General features: G+C 42.0%; 1 protein-coding gene across 1 annotated transcript in view; it reads left to right on the top strand.

Annotated features, from left to right (window-relative positions):
* Nucleotides 1–21,807, top strand: part of nop14 (NOP14 nucleolar protein homolog (yeast)) — a 103,691-nt gene that overhangs the window by 56,270 nt on the left and 25,614 nt on the right. Inside the window, exons 4-9 of the mRNA XM_059644895.1 lie at nt 250–391; nt 4,526–4,674; nt 10,642–10,770; nt 11,952–12,074; nt 15,547–15,678; nt 20,141–20,462. Of these exons, the coding sequence (XP_059500878.1) occupies nt 250–391; nt 4,526–4,674; nt 10,642–10,770; nt 11,952–12,074; nt 15,547–15,678; nt 20,141–20,462 (997 nt within the window). The remainder of the gene's footprint in view (nt 1–249; nt 392–4,525; nt 4,675–10,641; nt 10,771–11,951; nt 12,075–15,546; nt 15,679–20,140; nt 20,463–21,807) is intronic.

Here is a 21,807-nt window from a genome sequence, read left to right as displayed (position 1 = left end):
GTGGTGTAACTGTTTTAAAACCGTAAGAACTGCGGGTGTTGTAAATCAGGAACAAAAACAAAGTTGCTGGAAAAGCTCAGCGGGTCTGACAGCACCTGTGAAGAAAAATAAGAGTTCACGTTTCAGGTCCAGTGAACTATTTTTCTTCACAGATGCTGCCAGTCCTGCTGAGCTTTATCAGCAACTTGGTTTTGTGTCATGTAACTGTTTGTTGGATTCACCTAATTGTTTGCGTTCTTGTTTTTTCAGCGCAAGCACACAAAGAAGGATATTTACAACCTGAATGAAGATGAAGATCTCACCCATTATGGGCAATCACTGGCAGACATTGAGAAATTCAATGACACACCAGACAGTGATAATGAAATGGAGGAAAAGGGCCTTCTGTCTGGTGAGCAAGAAAAATATCATGTGATTTGACTAGTCCTGATAGTTTTAAAGGCCTATAACATGTACCTATTGTGGGAAAAGCAGCCAGATTTCAAAAAGGCACTAGGTGGGGAAACTCTCACTCTTTTTAACCATTCAGTAGTAAAACTTTAGTTGTGTCTACAAATCTGGGTTGTATTCAAAGACAATACTTTGAAGGGAGCGTATTTGATGATGGTGGGGAGATGATTGAGTGAGTGTTGAAGAGATTATTCAGTGCTTGCTCCCTGTCCCTGGAAGGAATCCAGTGTTTTTAGGGTGGAGGAATCAGTGAAAGCAGTTTTGATGAGAGGAATTTTTTTGTGCATTAATACTATAATGACTTACATCCCTCATGACTTTGATTAGTCAATTAAGCACTCCAAGTGTATTCACTGCTGCACACAGTCAGCCGTACAAAACAGCAATGAGATCATAACTAGATAACCTCTCTCTATCGTGAATTGAATTGAATTAGCTTTATTGTCATGTAGTCAAATGAGTACAGTGAAAAGGTTACTGTTGTGCCACATTACAGCACCATATTAAGTACAAAAGTACCTGGATACAGATACTTAAGAACAAATCTTTAGGAAACAAAAAAAAGTTAGAGAAGTAAAGAAACAAGTAGTGTAGTGTTATAGGTCAAAGGGATAAATTAGAAAAATAAGAAGTAAAATGTTCAGAATATCAGTCCTCCTGACCGAGTCCATGCTAACACCTAGCCTCAAGGGAGACCACTACCACCTTGTAGCCACCTGTGCAGTCTGACCAACAGAGGAGTTGACCCACTTTTAGGCACCATATCTTTGTTGCTGGCCCACTTCGCCATTGCTGCTGAGCTCACACTCGCCCTGTAACCAAGAGTCCCTAGCTCTGCTGTTGTTTGAAGGATAAATATTATCCAGGTTGCTGGATATGTTTGACTTTTCATTTTTATTTTAAAGTTCACTTGATGGCCACGTTCTGTTTATCAACTTATTGACACGATTGCACCTGTTGAAAATGCTCTCGGGATAGCAGTCTTTATTTTGTATTCTGTAGTGAACTTGAATTCATGACATCAGCCTCTGAGGTGAACTGAGTGACCCTAAGGTAAAGGAGTAGAATTAGGGCAATCAGCCTGTCCACCCTCCTCTGCCATTTGATCATGGCTGATATGTTTCTCAATCCCATTCTCCTGTCTTCTCCCCATAACCCTTGATCATCTTACTGTATTTAAAGTTGTTAATTAGTAAGTGCTGCAGAGGGCTGGGGAGGCCAAGTCATTGAGTTCCACAGATTCACCACCCTCTGGGTGAAGAAGATTCTCCTGATCTCAGTTTTAAAGGCCCTGAGACTGTGCTCCCAGTCCTAGTTTCTCATACTAGTGGAAACATCTTCATGCCAGCTCCGCGCCTCACCCTCCTAAATTCCATCAAGTACAGACCTGGAGTCAATCTTGTAAACCTCCACTGCATGTCCTCCAAAGCCGGTACATCTTTCCTTACATTTGGGACCCAAAATTGCTCACAATGTTCTGAGTACAGTCTGACCAGAGCTTTAATACAGCCTCACAAATACATTTCTGCTCTTGTTTTCTCATAAATAAATGCTGATATTGCACTAGCCTACCTAACTGCCAATCGAACTTGCATGTTAACCTTAAGGAAATCCTGAATTAGGACTCCCAAGTCCCAATGCACTTCAGATTTGTGAAACCTTTCCCAGTTTAGAAAATAGCCTACCCTTCTATTCTTCCTACCAAAATATGTATCCCCTCAGTTTGCCATATTGTATTCCATCTGCCACTTCTTTGCCTACTTGTCAAGCATGTCCAAGTTCTTCTACAGCCTCCCTGCTTCCTCAACAATACCTGTCCCTCCACCTAGTTTTGAGTCATCTGCAACTTAGCACCATTGCCCTCGTTCCTTCATTCTGATCATTAATGTATAACATGAATAGTTGTGGTCCCAACACAGACTCTGCAGAACACTCCTAGTCACCAGCTGCCATCCTGAAAAAAGATCCCTACTCTCTGCCTTCTGTCAGTCAGCCAATACTCGATCATTGCCAGTACCTTGCCCCTAACGCCATAGGCTCTTAGTTTATTTAGTAGCCTCCTATGTGGCACCTTGTTAAAGGCCTTCTGGAAATCCAAACTGATCACATCAGCTGCTTCTCGTTTGTCTAACTTGCTGATTATCTCCTCAAAGAATCCTAACAGATTTGTCAGGCATGACCTCTCCTTGACAAAGTCATGCCAATTCTGTCCTATTTTACCATGCAGTTCCAAGAACTCCACAGCCTCATCCCTAGTAATGAACGCTAAAATCTTACCACTTACTGAGTCAGGCTAACCAGCCTATAGTTCCCTGTCTTCGGCCTTCCTTCTTAAACAGCCATTTTCCAGTTCTGTGGGGCCCTCCAGTGATTCCTGACAGATCACCACCAATGCTCCAGAATTTCTGCAGATATCTTCTTCAGAAGTCTAGCGGTATATTCCAGCCGTTCCAGGTGATTTATCCACCTTCAGACTTTTCAGCTTCCCCAGCACTTTCTCCTGATTGATTGCCACTACGTTCACCTCTGCCCCCGACACTCTGAAAGTTCTGGTATACTGCTGGCGTCTTCTACTGTGAAAACTGATGCAACGTACCTATTCAGTCCTTCTGCCATTTCTTTGTTCCCCATTACTACTTCTCCAGCCTAATTATCCAGTGGGCTAATGTCCATTCTGAACTCTCTTTTACCTTTTAGATATCTTATAAAAGAAGGCTCCAATAGTTTTTGTTTTTATTACTAGCTAGCTTTCTCTCATTTCATCTTCTCTCCCCTTATTGCTTTTTGTTCGTTGTCCTCTGCTAGTTTTTAAAGGCTTCCTAACCCTCTGGCTTCGCGCTAATCTTCACCATGTTGTATGTTTTTTTTTCTTTTGTTTTTATGCTGTCCCTGACTTCCTTGTCAGCCATGGTTGCTTCATCCTCCCTTTAGGATGATTTTTCTTCATTGGGATGAATTTCAGTTGTGCCTCCCAAATTACCCCCACAAACCCCGCCAATGCTGCTCTACCATCTTCCCTGCGAGGCTTCCCTACCAATCAACTCTGGCCTGCTCCTCCCTCATATAACGGTTGTTACCTTTACTCAATTATAATGCCGTTACATCTGATTCCAGCTTCTCCCTCTCAAACTGCAGGGTAAATTCTATCATATGGTCACTGTTCTCTAAGGATTCCTCCACCTTAAGCTCTCTAATCGAGTCTGGCTCGTTACACATCACTAAATCCAGAATTGCCCATTCCGTATTGGATGCTACCACAAACTGCTCCAAAAAACCATCGTCTTACGGGCATTCCACAAATTCCTTTTCTTGTCATTGGCTGTTCCCAAACTGATTTTCCAAGAGTACCTGCATATTGAAGTTCCCCATGAATCTGGCGATCGTGCCTTTCTTACATGCCTTTTCTATCTCCTGCTTTATTTTCATCCCCACACCCTGAAGAATGCTGGGAGGCCTAAACACAACTTTTGTCATATTCTCCTTTCCTTTGCAGTTCCTCATGTCTGCCCACACAGATACTACGCCCTTCAATTTTATATCACTTCTGCTATTGATTTAATTTCATTCCTTATTAATAAGGCAACCTTTCCCCTCTCCCCATCTTGCTGTCCTTTCGATAGGCCATGCATCCTTGGATATATTGGTCCCAGTCCTGATCCCCTTGCAGCTGCATCTATGCACACAAGCTCAAGGACTGAGTGTTTCAGCACCAGGTCTTTGATCCCTCTACCTGCCTTGCTGATAGTCACACCCCCCTGTTCCTGACCACTGACCAAATTTCAGCGAGTTAGTCTAAGAGCTGTGACTGCCTCCTGAAACACTGCATCCAGGTAGTTCTCCCTCTGCGTGATATGTCAGTGTGTGAGACTCCAGGCCATCAACTCTCAGCTGGAGCTTTCAATCAACCAATACTAGCTACAGATGTGGTCACTTTGAATAACAGTGGGGCCCTCCTGCTCTCAAACGCCTGGCCTCTTAATTTTAATGACATTGTTCTTAATGTGATTTTTAAATATTTCGTACTGTTATTTTGTTTGTATGCTCCTTAAGTACCATGTTCCCTTATTACCCATAGCTGAGTTCACTGCTGCTGCACATTTTGGTGGTGGTGGGCTGTTGCAGAAGAAGGCATTATCCAAGCAGCACGGAGATGAGAAGGAACCGGCACCCAAGTCCCGGAGAGAGTTAATTGATGAGCTTATTGCTAAATCTAAGAAGGAGAAGGTATGCTTTTCAAATTTTGTGCTGATGGGTGTTTTTGGTTTGTATAACTGGTGGGTAGAGGGGAAACTGATGCACTTCAGGCCTAGGTGTCATAATGTTTACTTAGCCACGTAGTCTTTGTGTGTATCTAGTATTTGTCTAATGAAGTGAAGCTGGATATCTTAATGTGTATTGCAACTTTCATCTCTCTACAGCACAATTGCTCAGTGCCTCAGTGTTTTACAGGACTGTGGAAAGCAAATAGATATCACTTCAACAGAAAAATGGACCAAGACTACCAAAGAAAGCTAAAACATGATGAATGTGGGTCTAGAGATTTCTGTTGATAAGCCCAGAGGGTGCTGAAGGAACGCCAATTGCATTTTAAGCAGCAATCCATAGTCCTGAGCTAATACTGCAGGTTAGAGGAATTCACAGTGAGGAAAGGTGATAAACAGTGGAGGGATTTCAACAACATTCTGTATTTATTTTGGGTGCTTAACAGGAGCAAAAAAAGACATTGAGTAACCTAAAGATTGGAGGATGAGCTCAAGTTTGGTGAAGAAGCTATTTTAATAATTCTTAAAACAGAAAGAGTGAAGGAACATTTAGGCCTAGTTACAATAAAACATGTACACCATTGGTGAACCAGTGGAATTGCAGGCCAGAGTTGAAGGACTCTGTTACTTTCATAGGGTCATACAGTGCCAGAAAGGCCCTTCAGCCCATTGAGTCCACACTGACATAACTACCATCAAAGATGTGCTAATCCTAATTTCCTGCAGTTGTCCCGTATTCTTGAATGTTATGACATTTGAAGTGCTCATCCAATTATTTTTAAACGTTGTAGGCTTTTTTTTACCTTCCCAGGTAGTCCATTCCAGATTCCCACCACCTGCTGAGTGAGAGAGTTGTTTTCCCCAGATCCTGCCCCTTACCCTAAAACTATGTTCCCTCATGATTGACTCCTCAGCCAAAGGGAATGGCTGCGGTATGCTCACCTTCCAGTGCTGTCACTTCCTTCCTGTGGTGAGTTGACCAGACCTGCACATAGTAGCCTAACCAACTCTCTGTACAACTCCAATATTACCTCTTTGCTCTTATACTCTGTCACAGCTGATGAAAGCAAGTCGCCCATATGCTGCATTAGCTGTCACTTTCATGTGTTCTGCTGACTTCAATGACCCTCAAGGTCCTCTGATTCTGTAGGCCACCCAGTGTCCTGCTATTCATTAAGTAAAGCGGTCATCTTGTTTCTTCATCCAAAGTGCATCACCTTGCACTTATCAGTGTTAAATACCATCTGCCCAAAGCATCTATATCTTCCTATAACCTAACAACCATCCTCTTTGCTAATATCCACTCTGCCATTCTTGGTTTGTCTGAAAATTTGCTTAATATTCCCCCATATTTTTATCTATGTCATTTACAATATTGTATAACAAACAGTAAAGATCTCGATACTGATTGTTGTGCTACACTGCTCGACATTGGCCTCCAATTACTCCAACGGCCTTCTACCACTACCCTTTGTGTTTTATTACTAAGCCAGTTTCTGATCCAGCTTGCGAAGTTTCTCTGAATTCCATGTACTTTAACCTTCTCAATCTGTCTCCCACGTGGGACCTTGTCAAAAGTTTGCTAAAATTCGTATAAACTACATCAACTGAACTTCCATCATTCACACACTTGATCACATTTTCAAAACATTCTAACAAATTTCTTAGGCATACTCTCCTTCTAACAAAGCCATGCTGATGATCCATAATTAACCCATGGCTTTCCAAATGGGCATTAATTCACTCCTTCAGGATTTCCTACAACCGTTTCTCTACAACTGCTGAGACTCCCTGGTCTGTAATTTCCTGGTCCATCTCTACCATACTTCTTGAAAAGTGGAACAACATTTGCTGCCCTCCAGTCCTTTGGCAGTAACCCTGTGGCCAGGGAGGAATTAAAAAATTGTCAGAGCCCCTGTAATTTCCTGCCTCGCTCCCCACAGCAGCCTGGGATGCTATTCACCCGGGCTAGAGGATTTGTCCATTTTTAATGTCTGACAAAGCCTCCAGTACCTCCCTATTTCCTTTGTCAAACTGTACATGTTTTCCTCACAGTCCCTTTTCCTGAATTCTTGACCCACATTTTCTTTTTCCAGAGTGAAGACCAAAGAAAAGTATTATTTAACTCCCTTTCAATATCCTGTGACTTCCCACAGTTGCCCCCTTGCTTTCTAATGGGTCCTACTCTTTCCCTGGTTAATCTCTTCCCTTTAATGTATTTGTAAAATATTTTAAGATTCTCCTTTTATCCTCTTTATAAGTTCTTTCTCATGTATCCGTTTTGTTCTTCTAATTGCTTTCTTAACGTCTCTCCTGCACCACTTCTATTCTTCTAGGGCCACAGCTGAACTGCTCCCTTCGGACTTGCTAAAAACCCTCTCTTCTTCCTCATCCAGTCCCGAACTATCCTAGACATCCAGGATTCTCTGAACTTACTGCTCCTACGTTTGTCTCTAAACAGTACATGTTGGACCTGTACACTCCCAAGCTCCTTTATGAATGCTCCCCAGTACTCTGCTGTAGTCTTGCCAGCAAGGAGGTATTCCCAGATCTGCTTTATTTCAATAAAATCTGCCTGCACGTCCACCTAACTGCCCCACACTGATTGGTCAGCAGGAAGGGTGGGACAGTTAGATGGGGAAGGAGATGGACGGGTAATGTCAGGTCAGGGAAGCGGGGATGAGAGGGAGGTTGGACGTGGGATGAGGCCGGGGGGTGGGGAGATTTCAAGACTGGTAAATTCTATGTTTAGACCATCAGGCAGTTGACTTCCGAGGCAGAACATGTGTTGTTCCTCCATTTTGCTTATGGCATCATTGAAGTGCAGGATGGACATGTCACCTTGGGAGGGGAAGTTAAAATGGTTAGCGATCAGAAAGTTGTTGTTGATTATAGTGTACTGAGCGCAGGAGCTCCACAAATCTGTCACCAAGTCTACATTTGGTCTCCATGTAGAGAAGGCCACATCAGGAGCAACAGATGCAGTAGACCAGGTTGGAGGGTATGGAAAGTTTGTCTTGGGCCTCAGATAGAGGTGAGAGGGGATGTGTAGGAGCATGTGTAGCACCTCCTATGGTTGCAGGAAAGGTACCTGGTGTGGTGAGCTTGGTGGAAAATGTGGAGTGGACGAGGGAGTCGCAGAGTCAGCAGTCCCTACAAAAGGCAGACGGGTGGGGAGGGAAGTATCTCTTTGGTGTGGTGCAATTGTAGGTAGCGGAAATAGTGGTGGATGATGCGCTGGATGTGGAGGTTGGTGCAGTGGTATGTGAGGGCCAGGGGAACTCTGTCATTATTTTTATTGGAGGGAGGGGTTTTGAGGGCAAAAGTGTGGGAAATGCAAGAGACGTGGTTGAGGGCACTTTCGATCAACGGAGGGGGGGAGATTGACATCCCAGATGTCCTTCTACTTCAAGGATGGCAATGAGTGGAATGCCCCATCTTGGGAGCAGATGTGGAGGAGGAAATAGGAGTAAGGGATTGCATTCTTTCAGGAGGGTGGGAGGAAGTGTAGTTATGGTAGCTGTGGGAGTCGGTGAGTTTGAAATAGATCTCGTTGCTGAAAAGGTTATTGAATATGGAGACAGAGGTCCAATAACGGGAAGGAGATATCATAGATGTTCCAGGTGAATTTGAGGTTGGGGTAAAAGGTGTTGGTAAAGTTGATGAACTATTCAAGCTCCTCATGGGAGCATGAGGCTGCGTCAATACAGTCATCACTATAGTGGAGGAAGTGGTGAGGGATGGTGCTGGTGTAACAATGAAAGAGGGACCACATACCTTACAAAGAGGGAGGCATAGCTCAGACCCACACAGGTGCCTTTAGCCACCCCTTTGGTTTGTGGGAAGTTGGACAAGCTAAAGGAGAAGTTCTTAAGGGTATGTACAAGCAACATACCCTTCAAAGAGGTGGGCATAGCTTCCACATTCTGCCACTTATGTTAAAACCAAAAGAACTGCAGATGCTATAAATCAGGAACAAAAGCAGAAGAAATACAAAGTTACTAGAAAGCTCAGCAGGTCTGGCAGCATCTGTGAAGGAGAAAACAGAGTTAATGCTTTGGGTCCGGTGGCCCTTCCTCGGAACAGTTCTGAGGAAGAGTCACTGGACCCAAAACGTTAACTCTGTTTTCTCCTTCAAAGATGCTGCCAGACCTGCTGAGCTTTTCCGGCAACCTTGTATTTGTTCCAGATTTACAGTATCCGCTGTTCTTTTGGTTTTTAACAAAAGCAGAAGTTGCTGGAAAAGTCCAGCAGCTCTGGCAGCATCTGTGAAGAAAAATAATCAGAGTTAACATTTCAGTTCTGAGGAAGAGTCACCGGACCCTCCCCCTCACAGATGCTGCCAGACCTGCTGAGCTTTTCCAGCAAAGCTACAATCTGCCTTCTGTCCATAGATACTGCCTGGCCAGCTGAGTTTTTCCAGCAATTTCTAATTTTGTTTTTGAGTTTACATGCTTCCTAGCTTCTGCATCTTTGGACAACTGCCCGAAGTACAGAACCTAGCAAGCTTGTAAACCCTCCATTCTCTGTAATGCAAAAGCTTTTGCCTTCCACCTGTATCACTGCTACCCTGCCAGTTACACTCCTGAAACACGCACTTACCTGCTCCGTACAATTCTGAAGGTCTCCTTGTGACATCACCACTACATGAAGGTAGTTGTTAGATTGGAAGAAGTAATATTTTTCATTAGTAAGCAGCATTTTCCTCAAAAAAATTATTTAATACAGAAGTTGCTGCTGTTTTAAAGTATTCAACTAATCTCCCTTAAATATTGAAGAGGAGATTGTGACATAGTCATAATGTCACTGTACTGGCAATCCGTAACTTCAGGCTAGTGCTGTGAGGATATGACTTCAAGACCCACTGTGGAGGATGGTAGATTTTGAGTTTATTTTTTAAAAATCTGGAATAAAGAACAATCCTGACAGCATCCTTGTAACTGCTGTCAATTATTTTTTTTTAAAAAAATGCTCATTTGGTTCACTAATGTCCTTTAGGCAAGGAAACCTGCTAGACTCCAGACGCACAGCAATTTATTTGACTGTTAACTGCCCTCTGGGTAGTTAGGGATGGACAGTAAATGCTGGCTTAGCCAGCAATGCCCACATCCTGTGAATGAATTTTTTAAAAAAGCATACCATTTGTTGCACTGTTCCAAGTTCCAGAGTTCACTGCTACACTTGAACCTTGAAAAAAAATTAGCAGGAACATTATTTGGGATCCAGACAGTTGGCGACAAGAGGTCTCATGATTGAACACCCAGGAATATGACCATCTATATTATTTCAAAGAAGAGCCACTTTGGACTTTTATCATTAATTGTTCTGTCTCAATGTGTGTTGCTGGATCTGTTTAATTTTTTTTAACACTTTGTTTTTAGTTCAGCCTTAATTCTGTGTGTTTGGATTTCATACTGTACACGTGACCATTTTATGAAGGAAAACTTGAATTTCAAATTGCTGCAGAAATGGGTTAGCATTATTCCTGGGGTTTTCATCACATGACCTCTTGCCTATTAACAGCCCTGAACCCAAGTTCTGCCCATTGGTTTTTCAATGTGTTCATTGGTGTCACTATCTTTCCATGTTGGTTGGGAGTTGAACAGACTCCAATTAGTAATTCTTAACTCTCAGTCCAACACCGTTTTATCCCCATTTCCTTTATTCAAATAACTCATCAGTGATGGTGTTCAACAAAGAGATAAAAGAAAATATACTTGATTACATTGCAATATCCTGATTATTGTTTTCTCTGCTTGGTCTCAGCTGTGGAGAAGCCGTATGACCAATCATCAATTCCTGGAGACTCTAAGTCTTATCCTGGAGGATTGGCTCATTGAATAGAGGACTGGCCTAAAGGGGCGAAATGTTGTTCGCCTGTTTCTGTGTTCTTCATTTTGATAACAATGGAATATTCTAACCTAAACAGCATGAGCGGCAAGTGCAGCGAGACAAGGCACAGGAGCTGACTGAGAAGCTGGACAAAGATTGGAAGGAAGTCCATTCCTTGTTGGTTCATAAAGCTCCCAAAACAGAGCCCAAGGAGGAAAAACCCAAGGTAAATGAGTTTGGGGATGTTTGGCTTCCTTGTAAGTTCTCAGCTGTTGAGTAAGCTGCCTGTTTAGCAATAAGACAGCTTAAAAAGAAATTGTAAAGGAGAGTGAAAATTGAAACACAATTTTTCGGTGGTTTTGTATCAATTACTTGTTATGCCTGGTTTCTGGCACTATGTGGTGCTATTGTACGTTGCAAGTTATACTAGGGCTTAGAGTAAAATAAAATGATTACATTGTCCCAACATCTGTCTATTTTCTTTTATGCTAAATTGAATACAAATGGCCTTTATCAAACATATGGAATCATCAAAGCTTTGAACCCATTATATTTATGCTGGCTCTTTGGAAGAGCAGATTGAAGCAACAGGTTTAATTATTAACCATCAAAATAATTGATGGATTTTAGGAAGTATTTATTAATTCTGGTGCATATTCTAGGTCACTGGATGGTCATAACTCTCCCATATACGCTGCTTTATCATAAAGGGATGCTGATGTAATGATATTGTCGCATGATTTGTAATTCAGAGGCTCAGGCAAATATTCTGAATACATACAATTAAATCTTAACCTTGGCAGTTGGTGGAAGTTAAATTCAGTTCTTAAGTTGAAATAAAGGCTAGTCTTAGCAATGTTGACTACGATAGCAGCTGTCATGCAGTCTGGCCCAAATGTGACCGCAAACCCAAATATGGTTGATTCATAAGTGCCCTCTAAATTAGCCGAGCAAACTGCTTGCAATTTCAAGATAGTTATGAATAGAAAAACTGAACTTTGCACATGTGATCTTCCAAAGCTTAATGGTTAAGATACAAATTGCCTTAACCAGTTCAACAATTGGGGTGTGAAGTAGGGGAAAGCTAGGTGTATTGTTTAAAGTAACATGCTACCTAATTTACTGCAAGTTCCCAGTTGATTAGAATTGAAAACCCTGTCCGGGTTCATTGTTTACAAAGGTTTGCAGCAGAGAAGGTGTGGCGAAATTGAAGCAAAAACGCAATACAGCTGGATATTCTGAGTATGCTTGAAGAAATGTGGCGAAGGGTGATGTGGAGCATAAACGTTAACAATTGAGCAGTTTCTTTTCAATAGACTGGAAGTAACTGTTAAGTTCACATCAAATTTTTTAAAAGAAAGTTCAAATGCGGTTTTTTTTTCCCATGTCTGGTCTTTTCTCCTTAAGGCTGGAGATTATGACATCATTGTACGTGAGCTGTTCTTTGACATGAAGGCACAGCCTTCTGACCGACTGAAAACAAAAGAAGAGTTGGCAAGAGAGGAGCAAGAGCGCCTTCAGAAACTTGAGGTATGGAATCCATTGAACACTGTGACAGGGTGTTCTCAGTAGTGTCCCAGCCAATGTCTATCTCTCCACCAACAATGAAAACATACCATATTGCCATTTAAGCAGATTTTGGTTAGTAGGTTGGACAGTCAAGATTTCAATCAGCTCTTTCGCATCTAATTAAAGTGCAGTCCATTGGTGTTGAGATTTGTACTAACAACATGAATTCACATGAAATTGTTAACTTTTAAGCAAAGGAGATAGAAAATCTAAACTTCAGGCATTTTGTGCTGAGCTTGTTTTTTTGAAATCTGCTTGTGAAATGTTACCACCATGTGGTGGTCAGATGAAAGATGTAGGTGCAGACATGACTTTTTTCCCCAAAAATAAACTTTATTCATAAAATTATTTAATGTACCTTGAATGATCATCCAAAATTAACACTCAATAAGATCCAAAAACATTTCAGTTTCTTCCACTGCTTTGCCATTCATTACATTTCCAAATTCACTTGCGATACAGTTCCCATCACATGTAAAATATTCAGCCTGAGAGATTTTATCCGGTTTCCAGCGTCAGTGTACTGTAGCTGAAGGCCTTAATGATCTTTCTCCAACACAGTGCTTCCTTAAGTGCTAGTGTGTCCCTCAGGACATAGTTTTGGAACTTTAAATGTGCCAGTCCACAGGTGTGGACAGCCCTACGAACATGCTGTTAGACACGCTCAATTAAAACATACTGTTTTAATTACTGCAACTTGTTGTTTCACTGTCCATTGCTTAAAGTAGAAACATCACCTTAACATTAAGATGCCCACTATGATTAGTTGGAACTGGATAAAACCTTCCTCTAACCTCCTCATTATTATCAGTCAGCACAAATCTCTGGAGAAGCAAAGGAGTAGTGCAGACTGCATGAAAAAAGTACATTGCAGCACAGGAACAAGCCCTTCAGCTCACCAAGACTGCCCCAACACATGACTTTCTAAACTTAAAAACTTTTTGCCTGTGCACTATCTGCAGCCCTCTATTCCCTGCCTATTCATATATCTGTCAAGATGCCTCGTAAATATTGCTATTAAATCGGCTTCTGTCTTCTCCTCTGACAGTGCATTCCAGGCATGTAGCACCCTCTATTTAAAAAACACCTGCCTCTCACATCTCCGTTAGACTTAACCTTTTATCGCCTTAAGCCTACGTCCTTGTATTTGAGTTTAGTTGTGTTATAAAGTGGAGGTTGACCCCTCTCTATTAAACTAAAACTGAAACACCCAAAGAGGAGCACCTCGCCCTATAATCTGTAAAAGGAGTGCGAAAAGTGGTGTAACCTGCCTTTTAGCAACTTCTAGTGAATTCATAAGACTTACTTTAAAATCAGCAAATAAAAATGTATTTATTAAACTCTAATAGTGAAAAAATTAACTAAACTATTAACAAACCAAATAAATCCCTTCTAACTCTACCCAAAAAAAAACAAGATTCTAATGGTATGCTATTCCAATAAATAGAAGCCCCACTTATAGAAAATAAAAATAGAATTTAGTCTCTCAAAATTACAGACCGATTACGTTCTTCCGGACTTCTCTGCGCCTTATCTGACGATATTTCTGTTGGGCATGCATTCTCTGCCGAATCTTCTATCAGGAATGTTAACTCGTGTCGTGGGTACCTTTTGTTATTTAGATGGTGCTTTCTCTAAGACTTAGAGCAGGTTGTGAGAGTCAGCAACTCTTCCTTGTGAGCTGAAGGCTGTTAGCTCTGGTGGATGACAGTTAGCTCTGGGACTTTGTCCAACTGCACCCTTCTTTTACACCCTTGATGATGACTTATCAATTTCTTAAAATAGGACTAGCCCTATGTTGCCAAAACCATCGGATTTAAATTTAATTGGTTTTAGTATCGAAGTGCCTGGTTTCAATCGATTTGCTAAATTCAAAGTTTGTTGTCCTGGTAAAACTGCTGCTTGGCCGGCTAACTGTACATCCTTTTGATACAAAATATTTCAGTTCGTGTGCTCTCTGTATACTTGCAAACTTTCAAGCTGCTGCTCAGAGACATTCAATTTAAATCTCTAAGCATAGAAAAAGCACTATCTTTTAAAAGGACCACGCAATGCATTCCTTCCTAGCATTTTCCAAACATCAAATTCTAACTTCCTGTCCCCCAGTTCACAAGTACTGTACCCAACTTCGGAGCAGTTGTTTCTGACCCAAGTTTCTCATCCTGAAACTGAATGCAAAATTCTACCATGTCCCAATCACTGTTTCCGAGGATATTTTGACCCTGACATCATTCATTAAAATCTGCCTCATAACCCATTACTGGATCCAAGATAGCCTGATCCCTGATTGAATCTATAATATATTGTCTGGGAAACAGTCCCAAATACACTCTGTCCCTTCCTGTCACATTCTGATTCCCACTCTAACCTAAGTAGCTGCCTTGAAATGCTGCTGTTTCGTTTTGCTTTGTGAGCTTACATATCCCTTCTCCGTAGCCCTCCCTCACTTCACTTAGTTTAAAGCTTTCTATTCAGGCTTGGGTATTTGATTTTCCAGGATACTGATTACGGCAGAGCTCAGTTGTGATATGTGTCAGAGTGAGAAGCATGAGCGAAATGACAGGAAAAGAACCCAGGTATCTCAAAGAGGGAGATTGATCAGATGAGAGCATCATTGTTCAAATTGAGGAGTGAAAAGCTTGAGGGAAGTGCTGGAGGGTCCTAAAGAGATTAGCTTGGGCCTGAAGCTGCTGCGTGTGCTTAGCAACAAACATGGCACAATTACAACATTTAAGAGGCATCTGGATGGGTATATGAATAGGAATGATTTAGAAAAACATGGGCCAAATGTGGGCAAATAGGATTAGATTAATTTAGGATAGCTGGTTGGCATGAACAAGTTGGACTGAACGATCTATTTCTATGACTATAACGAAACATCACTGGCTTGCCTCCACCAACCAATGCTTATTAGTGATGCAGGTTGACTCCTTTGTACAAGAATGTATTTTGCATTGTCCCATCAGGAAAAAAGTCCACCTTCAGCCCCAGAGCTGTTATTCACATATGACTCCTTGTTTATTTCACTTGGTAATATTTTCCCAATCCCTCATCTGTTGAAGGCACTTAGTGCAAGTCATCATTCTTTGTACATGCACCTTGACAATTAGTAAGACAAGCTGTTCACCAATGGAAATCCAATCCACCTTGCCTGACCTCAATGTGCATGCTCTTGAAGCTGGGCAATCGAGCAGGATTTCTAGATGTTTTCTGTGCTTTCCACCTACCAGGTTGAACAACACCGTTGCACCACGAATTCAATTGATAGGAGCTGACCAAACACAGTAGCGGCCTGGTCTTTAGGACACAGGGGCTGATTAATATTTTTAAAAAATGCAGTTTGAATTGTATTTGTGTTTGACTTTCAGGTTTTGCTCAGTGTACGAGGGTTTAACAATCACTGTTGTTAATTTGTTTTGACACCTAATTTCAGGCAGAGAGAGTGCGTCGGATGCATGGAGAATTTGAGGAGAAAAGCAACAACAGACCAAAACACATGTCTGCTGATGATTTGCATGATGGTTTCATCCTAGATAAGATTGACAAGCCCTGCCTTGTTTACAAGGTGAGTTTGAAGAACTGGTAAAATCTAACCACTGTCCTTGGATGTGAAACAGTGGACAAGACGGTTTTGTGGGGGGGAAGGTCGTGCCTCACAAACCTTATTGAGTTCTTTGAGAAGGTGACCAAACAGGTAGATGAGAGTAAACCGGTTGATGTGGTGTATATGGATTTCAGCAAGGCGTTCGATAAGGTTCCCCACAATAGGTTATTGTACAAAATGCGGAGGAATGGAATTGTGGGAGACGTAGCAGTTTGGATCGGAAATTGGCTTGCTGAAAGAAGACCGAGGGTGGTAGTTGATGGGAAATGTTCAGCCTGGAGAGCAGTTACTAGTGGTGTACCGCAAGGGTCGGTGTTGGGTCCACTGCTGTTTGTCATTTTTATAAATGACCTGGATGAGGGCATAGAAGGATGGGTTAGTAAATTTGCAGACGACACTAAGGTCGGTGGAGTTGTGGATAGTGACGAAGGATGCTGTAGGTTGCAGAGAGACATAGATAAGCTGCAGAGCTGGGCTGAGAGGTGGCAAATGGAGTTTAATGCAGACAAGTGTGAGGTGATGCGCTTTGGTAGGAGTAACCGGAAGGCAAAGTACAGGGCTAATAGTAAGATTCTTAGCAGTGTAGATGAGCCGAGAGATCTCGGTGTCCATGTACACAGATCCTTGAAAGTTGCCACCCGGGTTGACAGGGCTGTTAAGATGGCATACAGTGTTTTAGCTTTTATTAATAGAGGGATCGAGTTCCGGAACCAAGAGGTTATGGTGAAGCTGTACAAAACTCTGGTGTGGCCGCACTTGGAGTATTGTGTACAGTTCTGGTCACCGCATTATAAGAAGGATGTGGAAGCTTTAGAAAGGGTGCAGAGGAGATTTACTAGGATGTTGCCTGGTATGGAGGGAAGGTCTTACGAGGAAAGGCTGAGGGACTTGAGGCTGTTTTCATTAGAGAGAAGGTGGTTGAGAGGTGACTTAATTGAAACATATAAAATAATCAGAGGGTTAGACAGGGTGGATAGGGAGAGCCTTTTTCCTAGGATGGTGACAGCGAGCACGAGGGGTCAGAGCTTTAAATTGAGGGGTGAAAGATATAGGACAGATGTCAGAGGTAGTTTCTTTACTCCGAGAAGTAAGGGAATGGAATGCTTTGCCTGCAACGGTAGTAGATTCGCCAACTTTAAGTACATTTAAGTCGTCATTGGACAAGCATATGGACGTACATGGAATAGTGTAGATTAGATGGGCTTGAGATCGGTATGACAGGTCGGCACAACATCGAGGGCCGAAGGGCCTGTACTGTGCTGTAATGTTCTATATCTATCTCTGTATCTAACAATGTTTCTGCTAAATAGCATATGTGGTACAATTGCGCAGCATCCAGGAAACTAACATATAGAACTTGTTGTGAGTTCAGTATCACCTGTAGCTGTACATGGGAATGTAAAGGTATCAAACACTGGTAGTGAAAACAGTAATATCTTACAATGAAAACTTAGGGAATGTATGGCAAATTATGTTTATTCCTTTCACATTGCTGTGCAGTATTAGTGATTAATGCTTCAGTATGTTCCTTTGAAATTCTTCTGTTTGCTTTTAAAGACATTAATTGTCTTTGGTTAGCTGCTTTGTTGAAGTAGCAGATTTAAGTTCCATTAAATGTTTGTTGGAAATGCTTGGCAGTGTAACCTCAACAGCAGTGTTATTATTGAAAAGATTTGCAAAGACACTTCACAGTGTGGTGGACAAGAAATTCAGTGGATACTTGCAGAGGTGACCAAAACGCTGCATCAAAGAAGCAAGTTTTAATCAAAGAAAGAGAGGTGTAAAGGTCTGCGGAGGAATGTTGAGGGAATGGGGACTGAGATGACCAAAGGCATGTTTTTCTTTGACGGAAAACTGAAAGTAATTATTGTTGTAATTATTCCAATTCAGCTTGTTTCTCACTGACATAATTTCACTGATTTACACTTAATACACCATACGTAACTTATTTTTAGAATATTATTAGGTATTCAGAGCTGTTTCTGCATTCTGTTAGAAGTTATAAAATTTTGCCATCTTAACAATAATTTGAATTAGCTGTGTGTTCCGATTGATGAGGGTATTTGTATGTAAGAGCATCTACAGAGCTGACTATGATACCTCATGTTGTTTAAGTATCTACACATAAATATTGATCACTTTAGACAACATAGCAGAAGGTGAACCATTTTAATATTAAAATATCTGGAGGAGTGAGTATTGAAAAATTCTACGTTTTGTTTCTATCTTGTGCGCTCTGGGTGAAGACTTGATGTTGGCTCATTGTCTACTGATGTTTAATCCTAAGCCATTTGCTTAGCAGTCTTTTTTGCCAATGGTGGACTGCCGTTGCTTTCCACTCTCAGCAGCTAGAGGAGGAGGCAGGTCCCAAGTCTTGGCTCAGTTGAAACTGGAATTAAACCCACGCTGTTTTGACATTATTTGGAAGCATACTGTAGCCATCCAGCCAAACGAGCTAACTACCATTCGGCTTGAATGTAAAGGATTGTCCCGAACTGTTTTTTTTTAAAATCATCTGTATTTGTTTTCCAACTGCTTTGAGACTGCCCCAAACAAAGTCAGATGCTTAACGTTTTGACAAACCTCTGTAGCTTGGGTTGTGGGCGAGGTTGTTGATTTACTCACCAAGCTGGCGTGTTCTCGTTCAGACATTTCATCATAATGCTAGGTGGCATCGTTAGTGGAGCCTCCGATGAAGCAATGTTATTCTACGGCGTTTGGAATTTATACCAACTGGTCTATTATAGCGAGTAATGTTATTCCCGGTTCTGATCTGTATGGATTTGTACATGGGGTCCAATTCTATATGTATGTTGGTTGCATTACGGGTGGAGAACTATGCCTCTAGGATCTCGTATGCACGTCTATGTTTGGCATGGGCTACTATGGTTACCTTGTCCCTAAACTGATGGCTTTCATTGTCTGAGTGTAACGATATTAAGGAGTTTGTCACGCCGTTTTGCTGCTAGTTGATGTTCGTGTATTCTGATGGTTAGTTTCCTTCCTTTCTGTCCATTGTAACGTTTGTGGTATTTTGGTTCTGTATGTTGTGGTAATGCTTGTTGTCTTTAATCCTTATGAGTGTTTTTCATAGAGTGGTTCAATTCATAGAGGATTTGATCTGTATGGGTTGCTTTTCTGTATATTGAGGTTTAGAACTCGCTGTTGGTCGTACGCTCAATTTTAACATCCAGAAACAGAAGTTGATTGTTCATAGCTCATAAAATTGTAGAATCCCTACAGTGTGGAAACAGGCCCTTCGGTCAAACAAGTCCACAACAACCCTTGCAGTATCCCAGCCAGACCCATCCCCCATATAACCCACCTAAGCTACACATCCCTGAACACTATGGGCAATTTAGCATGGCCATCTTTGGACTGTGGGAGGAAACCAGAGCACTTGGGAAACCCACGCAGACATGGGGAGAATGTGCAAACTCCACACAGACAGTTGCCCGAGGGTGGAATCGAACCCGGGTCACTGGTGCCGTGAGGCAGCAGTGCTAACCACTAAGCCACTGTGCCGCCCTAGCTTAACTTGCACAGCAATCACTCCATGTCCACAAACAAAGCTGCATTGGGACAATATTTAGATGGGCCAGGACACACTCCAACGCTCTGAAACTACACAGGGAAGAGGAAGAGCTCCTAAAACAAAATCCACATTATAAACGGATACCCCTGCAACTTCATCTGCAGATGCCTACTAAACAGACAACAACAGGAGTACACAGTACACCTTAAAACACACTGGCCACACTGCCCTACATCAAGAACATATTGGAACTGACCACCAGACTCCTAAGACCACTAGGATCATGATAGCCCACAAGCCCACAGTCTCTCTACAATGGACACTCACAAGGATTAAAGACCTCATTACCACAACGTGCAGAACCAACATGGTTTAAAACATACCATGCAACGACTACCAGAAACATTACGTCAGACAGAAAGGAAGGAAACTAACCATCAGAATACACGAACATCACCTAGCAGCAAAATGGCACAACAAACTCTCCTTAATATTTCATTAGTGTAAAATATTATATATTACTCAGACGATGAAAGCCATCAGTTTAACTGGGACAAGGTAAGTATATAGTACCCCAAGCCAAACATATACATGCACAGAAATTCCTAGCAGCATCGTTCTCCACCCATATTGCAATCAACAAACATATAGAATTGGACCCCATATACAAACCCATACAGATCCGAACTGGAAATGGTACTACTCACCGTAACGGACCAGACAGTACAAATTCCAAGCGGAGTAGAATAACATTGCCTCATCGGAGGCTTCACTGATGATGTCACCTAGCATGGTGACAAAACATCTGAATGAGAACGGTCCGCAAGTCAGCAGCCTCAAAGCCAGGTGCTTGATGGAGTTTGACCTTAACTTTTCCTTTATTAAAAGGAAGGAAAACTAGAGGAATTTGACGAGGAAGAAACGGAACTGGGAAGTGAAAATGAGGAGAATGGAGAAGGTGAAGACAGTAATGAGGATGAAAATGGGGAAGAGATTCAAAGTGAAGAGAGTGATGAAGACAGTCATTCAGATCTAGAAAATGATAGCCATTCAGATTTAGGCTCTGATGCCGAGAGTGAGAAGGACAGCGTATCAGATGGTAAAAAAACTGCCTGGGCGGCTACCTTGCGTAAAGAGAGTGCACCAAATGAAGAAGCAAGAAAAGCTATGATGGAAGCAGCCAAGAGTGAGCTACCTTTCACTTTTCCGGGTAAGTCTTGGACTTCTGGTGAGTGGCATTGTTTTTGTGGGGTTGGGGCGGTGTGGGCAAAGGTTCATGCCTAAGACTCCACTGGCATAGTCAGCTAGCATTTGGTCTTATGCAATAGGAGCAGTTGTTTGACAAGGCTTATTAAAGTCCTATCTGAATTGCAGTCGAATAATGACCGAATGGAGTTAAAATAAAGCAGCTCCATAGTTGATGCAGCTCAGGTGTGCTGCTGGAGTTGAGTTGTCACGTTTGCAATACAGCTGTAATGCTGGCCCAGGTATACTGCAAAGGCTGATATGGTGTAGTTGTGTGTAAGAACATAAGAAATGGGAACAGGAGTTGAACAGATAACCATCCCATTAACCTTTATTCTGAGACATCTCTGCCATTTAGTCTCTCTTGCCTCACCTCTTCCCACACCTTCCCTTTTGTTCATTTTCCCTTCCCCATTTTCAACAGACAAAATTAATTGCATTCAATGATTAATCCAGTCAGTTCCAAGGAACCCAGGCCCAGTTCCAAGGAACCCAGGCCCAGTTCCAAGGAAGAGTTCTGTTTGGTTCAACACGTTAACTTTGTCTCTTTACCAATGTTGCTGGACTTTGTTTTATTTGTTCATGAGATGTGTGTATTAGTGCTTAGGTCAGCAATTATTTCTCAGCCTTAATTGGCTTGGGGAGATGGTGAACTGCCTTTTTGAGCTGCTGCAACCAGTGTGGTGTAGGTGCACCCACAGTGCTATACCAAAGAGAGTACTGCGCTTTTAAGCCAGCAGCAGTGAAGTAACAGTTCGAAGCCATTGTGGTGTGTTGCTGAGATGGGATTTGCAGGCAGTGGTATACCCTTTCATCTGCTGACTCTTTGTCCTTCTAAATCCTGGAGGCTGCAACCTAGAGCACACTTGAGTATGTTGAGCGATTTCTGTTTTTATTTCTAATTTCCAGCACTCATCAGTATATTGCTTTTATTTTAACCCCTCAAGCTTACTTTGCTAGTCAGTAAGATCATGGTTCAAATTCTACTTAAGCACTTTACTGGCTTATCCCTTGAAGGGCTCGAAACAAAAATCTTTCAATCTGAATCTTGGATGTAATGAACTACTGAGCATCCACAGCCAATCGGAATTCCAAAACACTCAACCTTCTAAGTAACAAAATGAGGAAACAAAGATGTATCCTCATCTTAGCCCTAAGTAGCTGATTCATCATTCTGATACTTTGACTTCAAGTTCTAAATTATGCAGCAGGAGAACAGCCTGTCAGCATTCTTTCATATTCTTTCATGAATGTGCATGTTGCTGCTAAGGCCAGCATTTGTAACCCACCCCTGACCTCCCTTGGATTGA

Source organism: Stegostoma tigrinum, chromosome 3 (assembly GCF_030684315.1).
Source record: "Stegostoma tigrinum isolate sSteTig4 chromosome 3, sSteTig4.hap1, whole genome shotgun sequence".
In the NCBI taxonomy this organism is placed as follows: Eukaryota; Metazoa; Chordata; class Chondrichthyes; order Orectolobiformes; family Stegostomatidae; genus Stegostoma; species Stegostoma tigrinum.
This window is presented reverse-complemented; position numbering and strand designations above follow the sequence as displayed.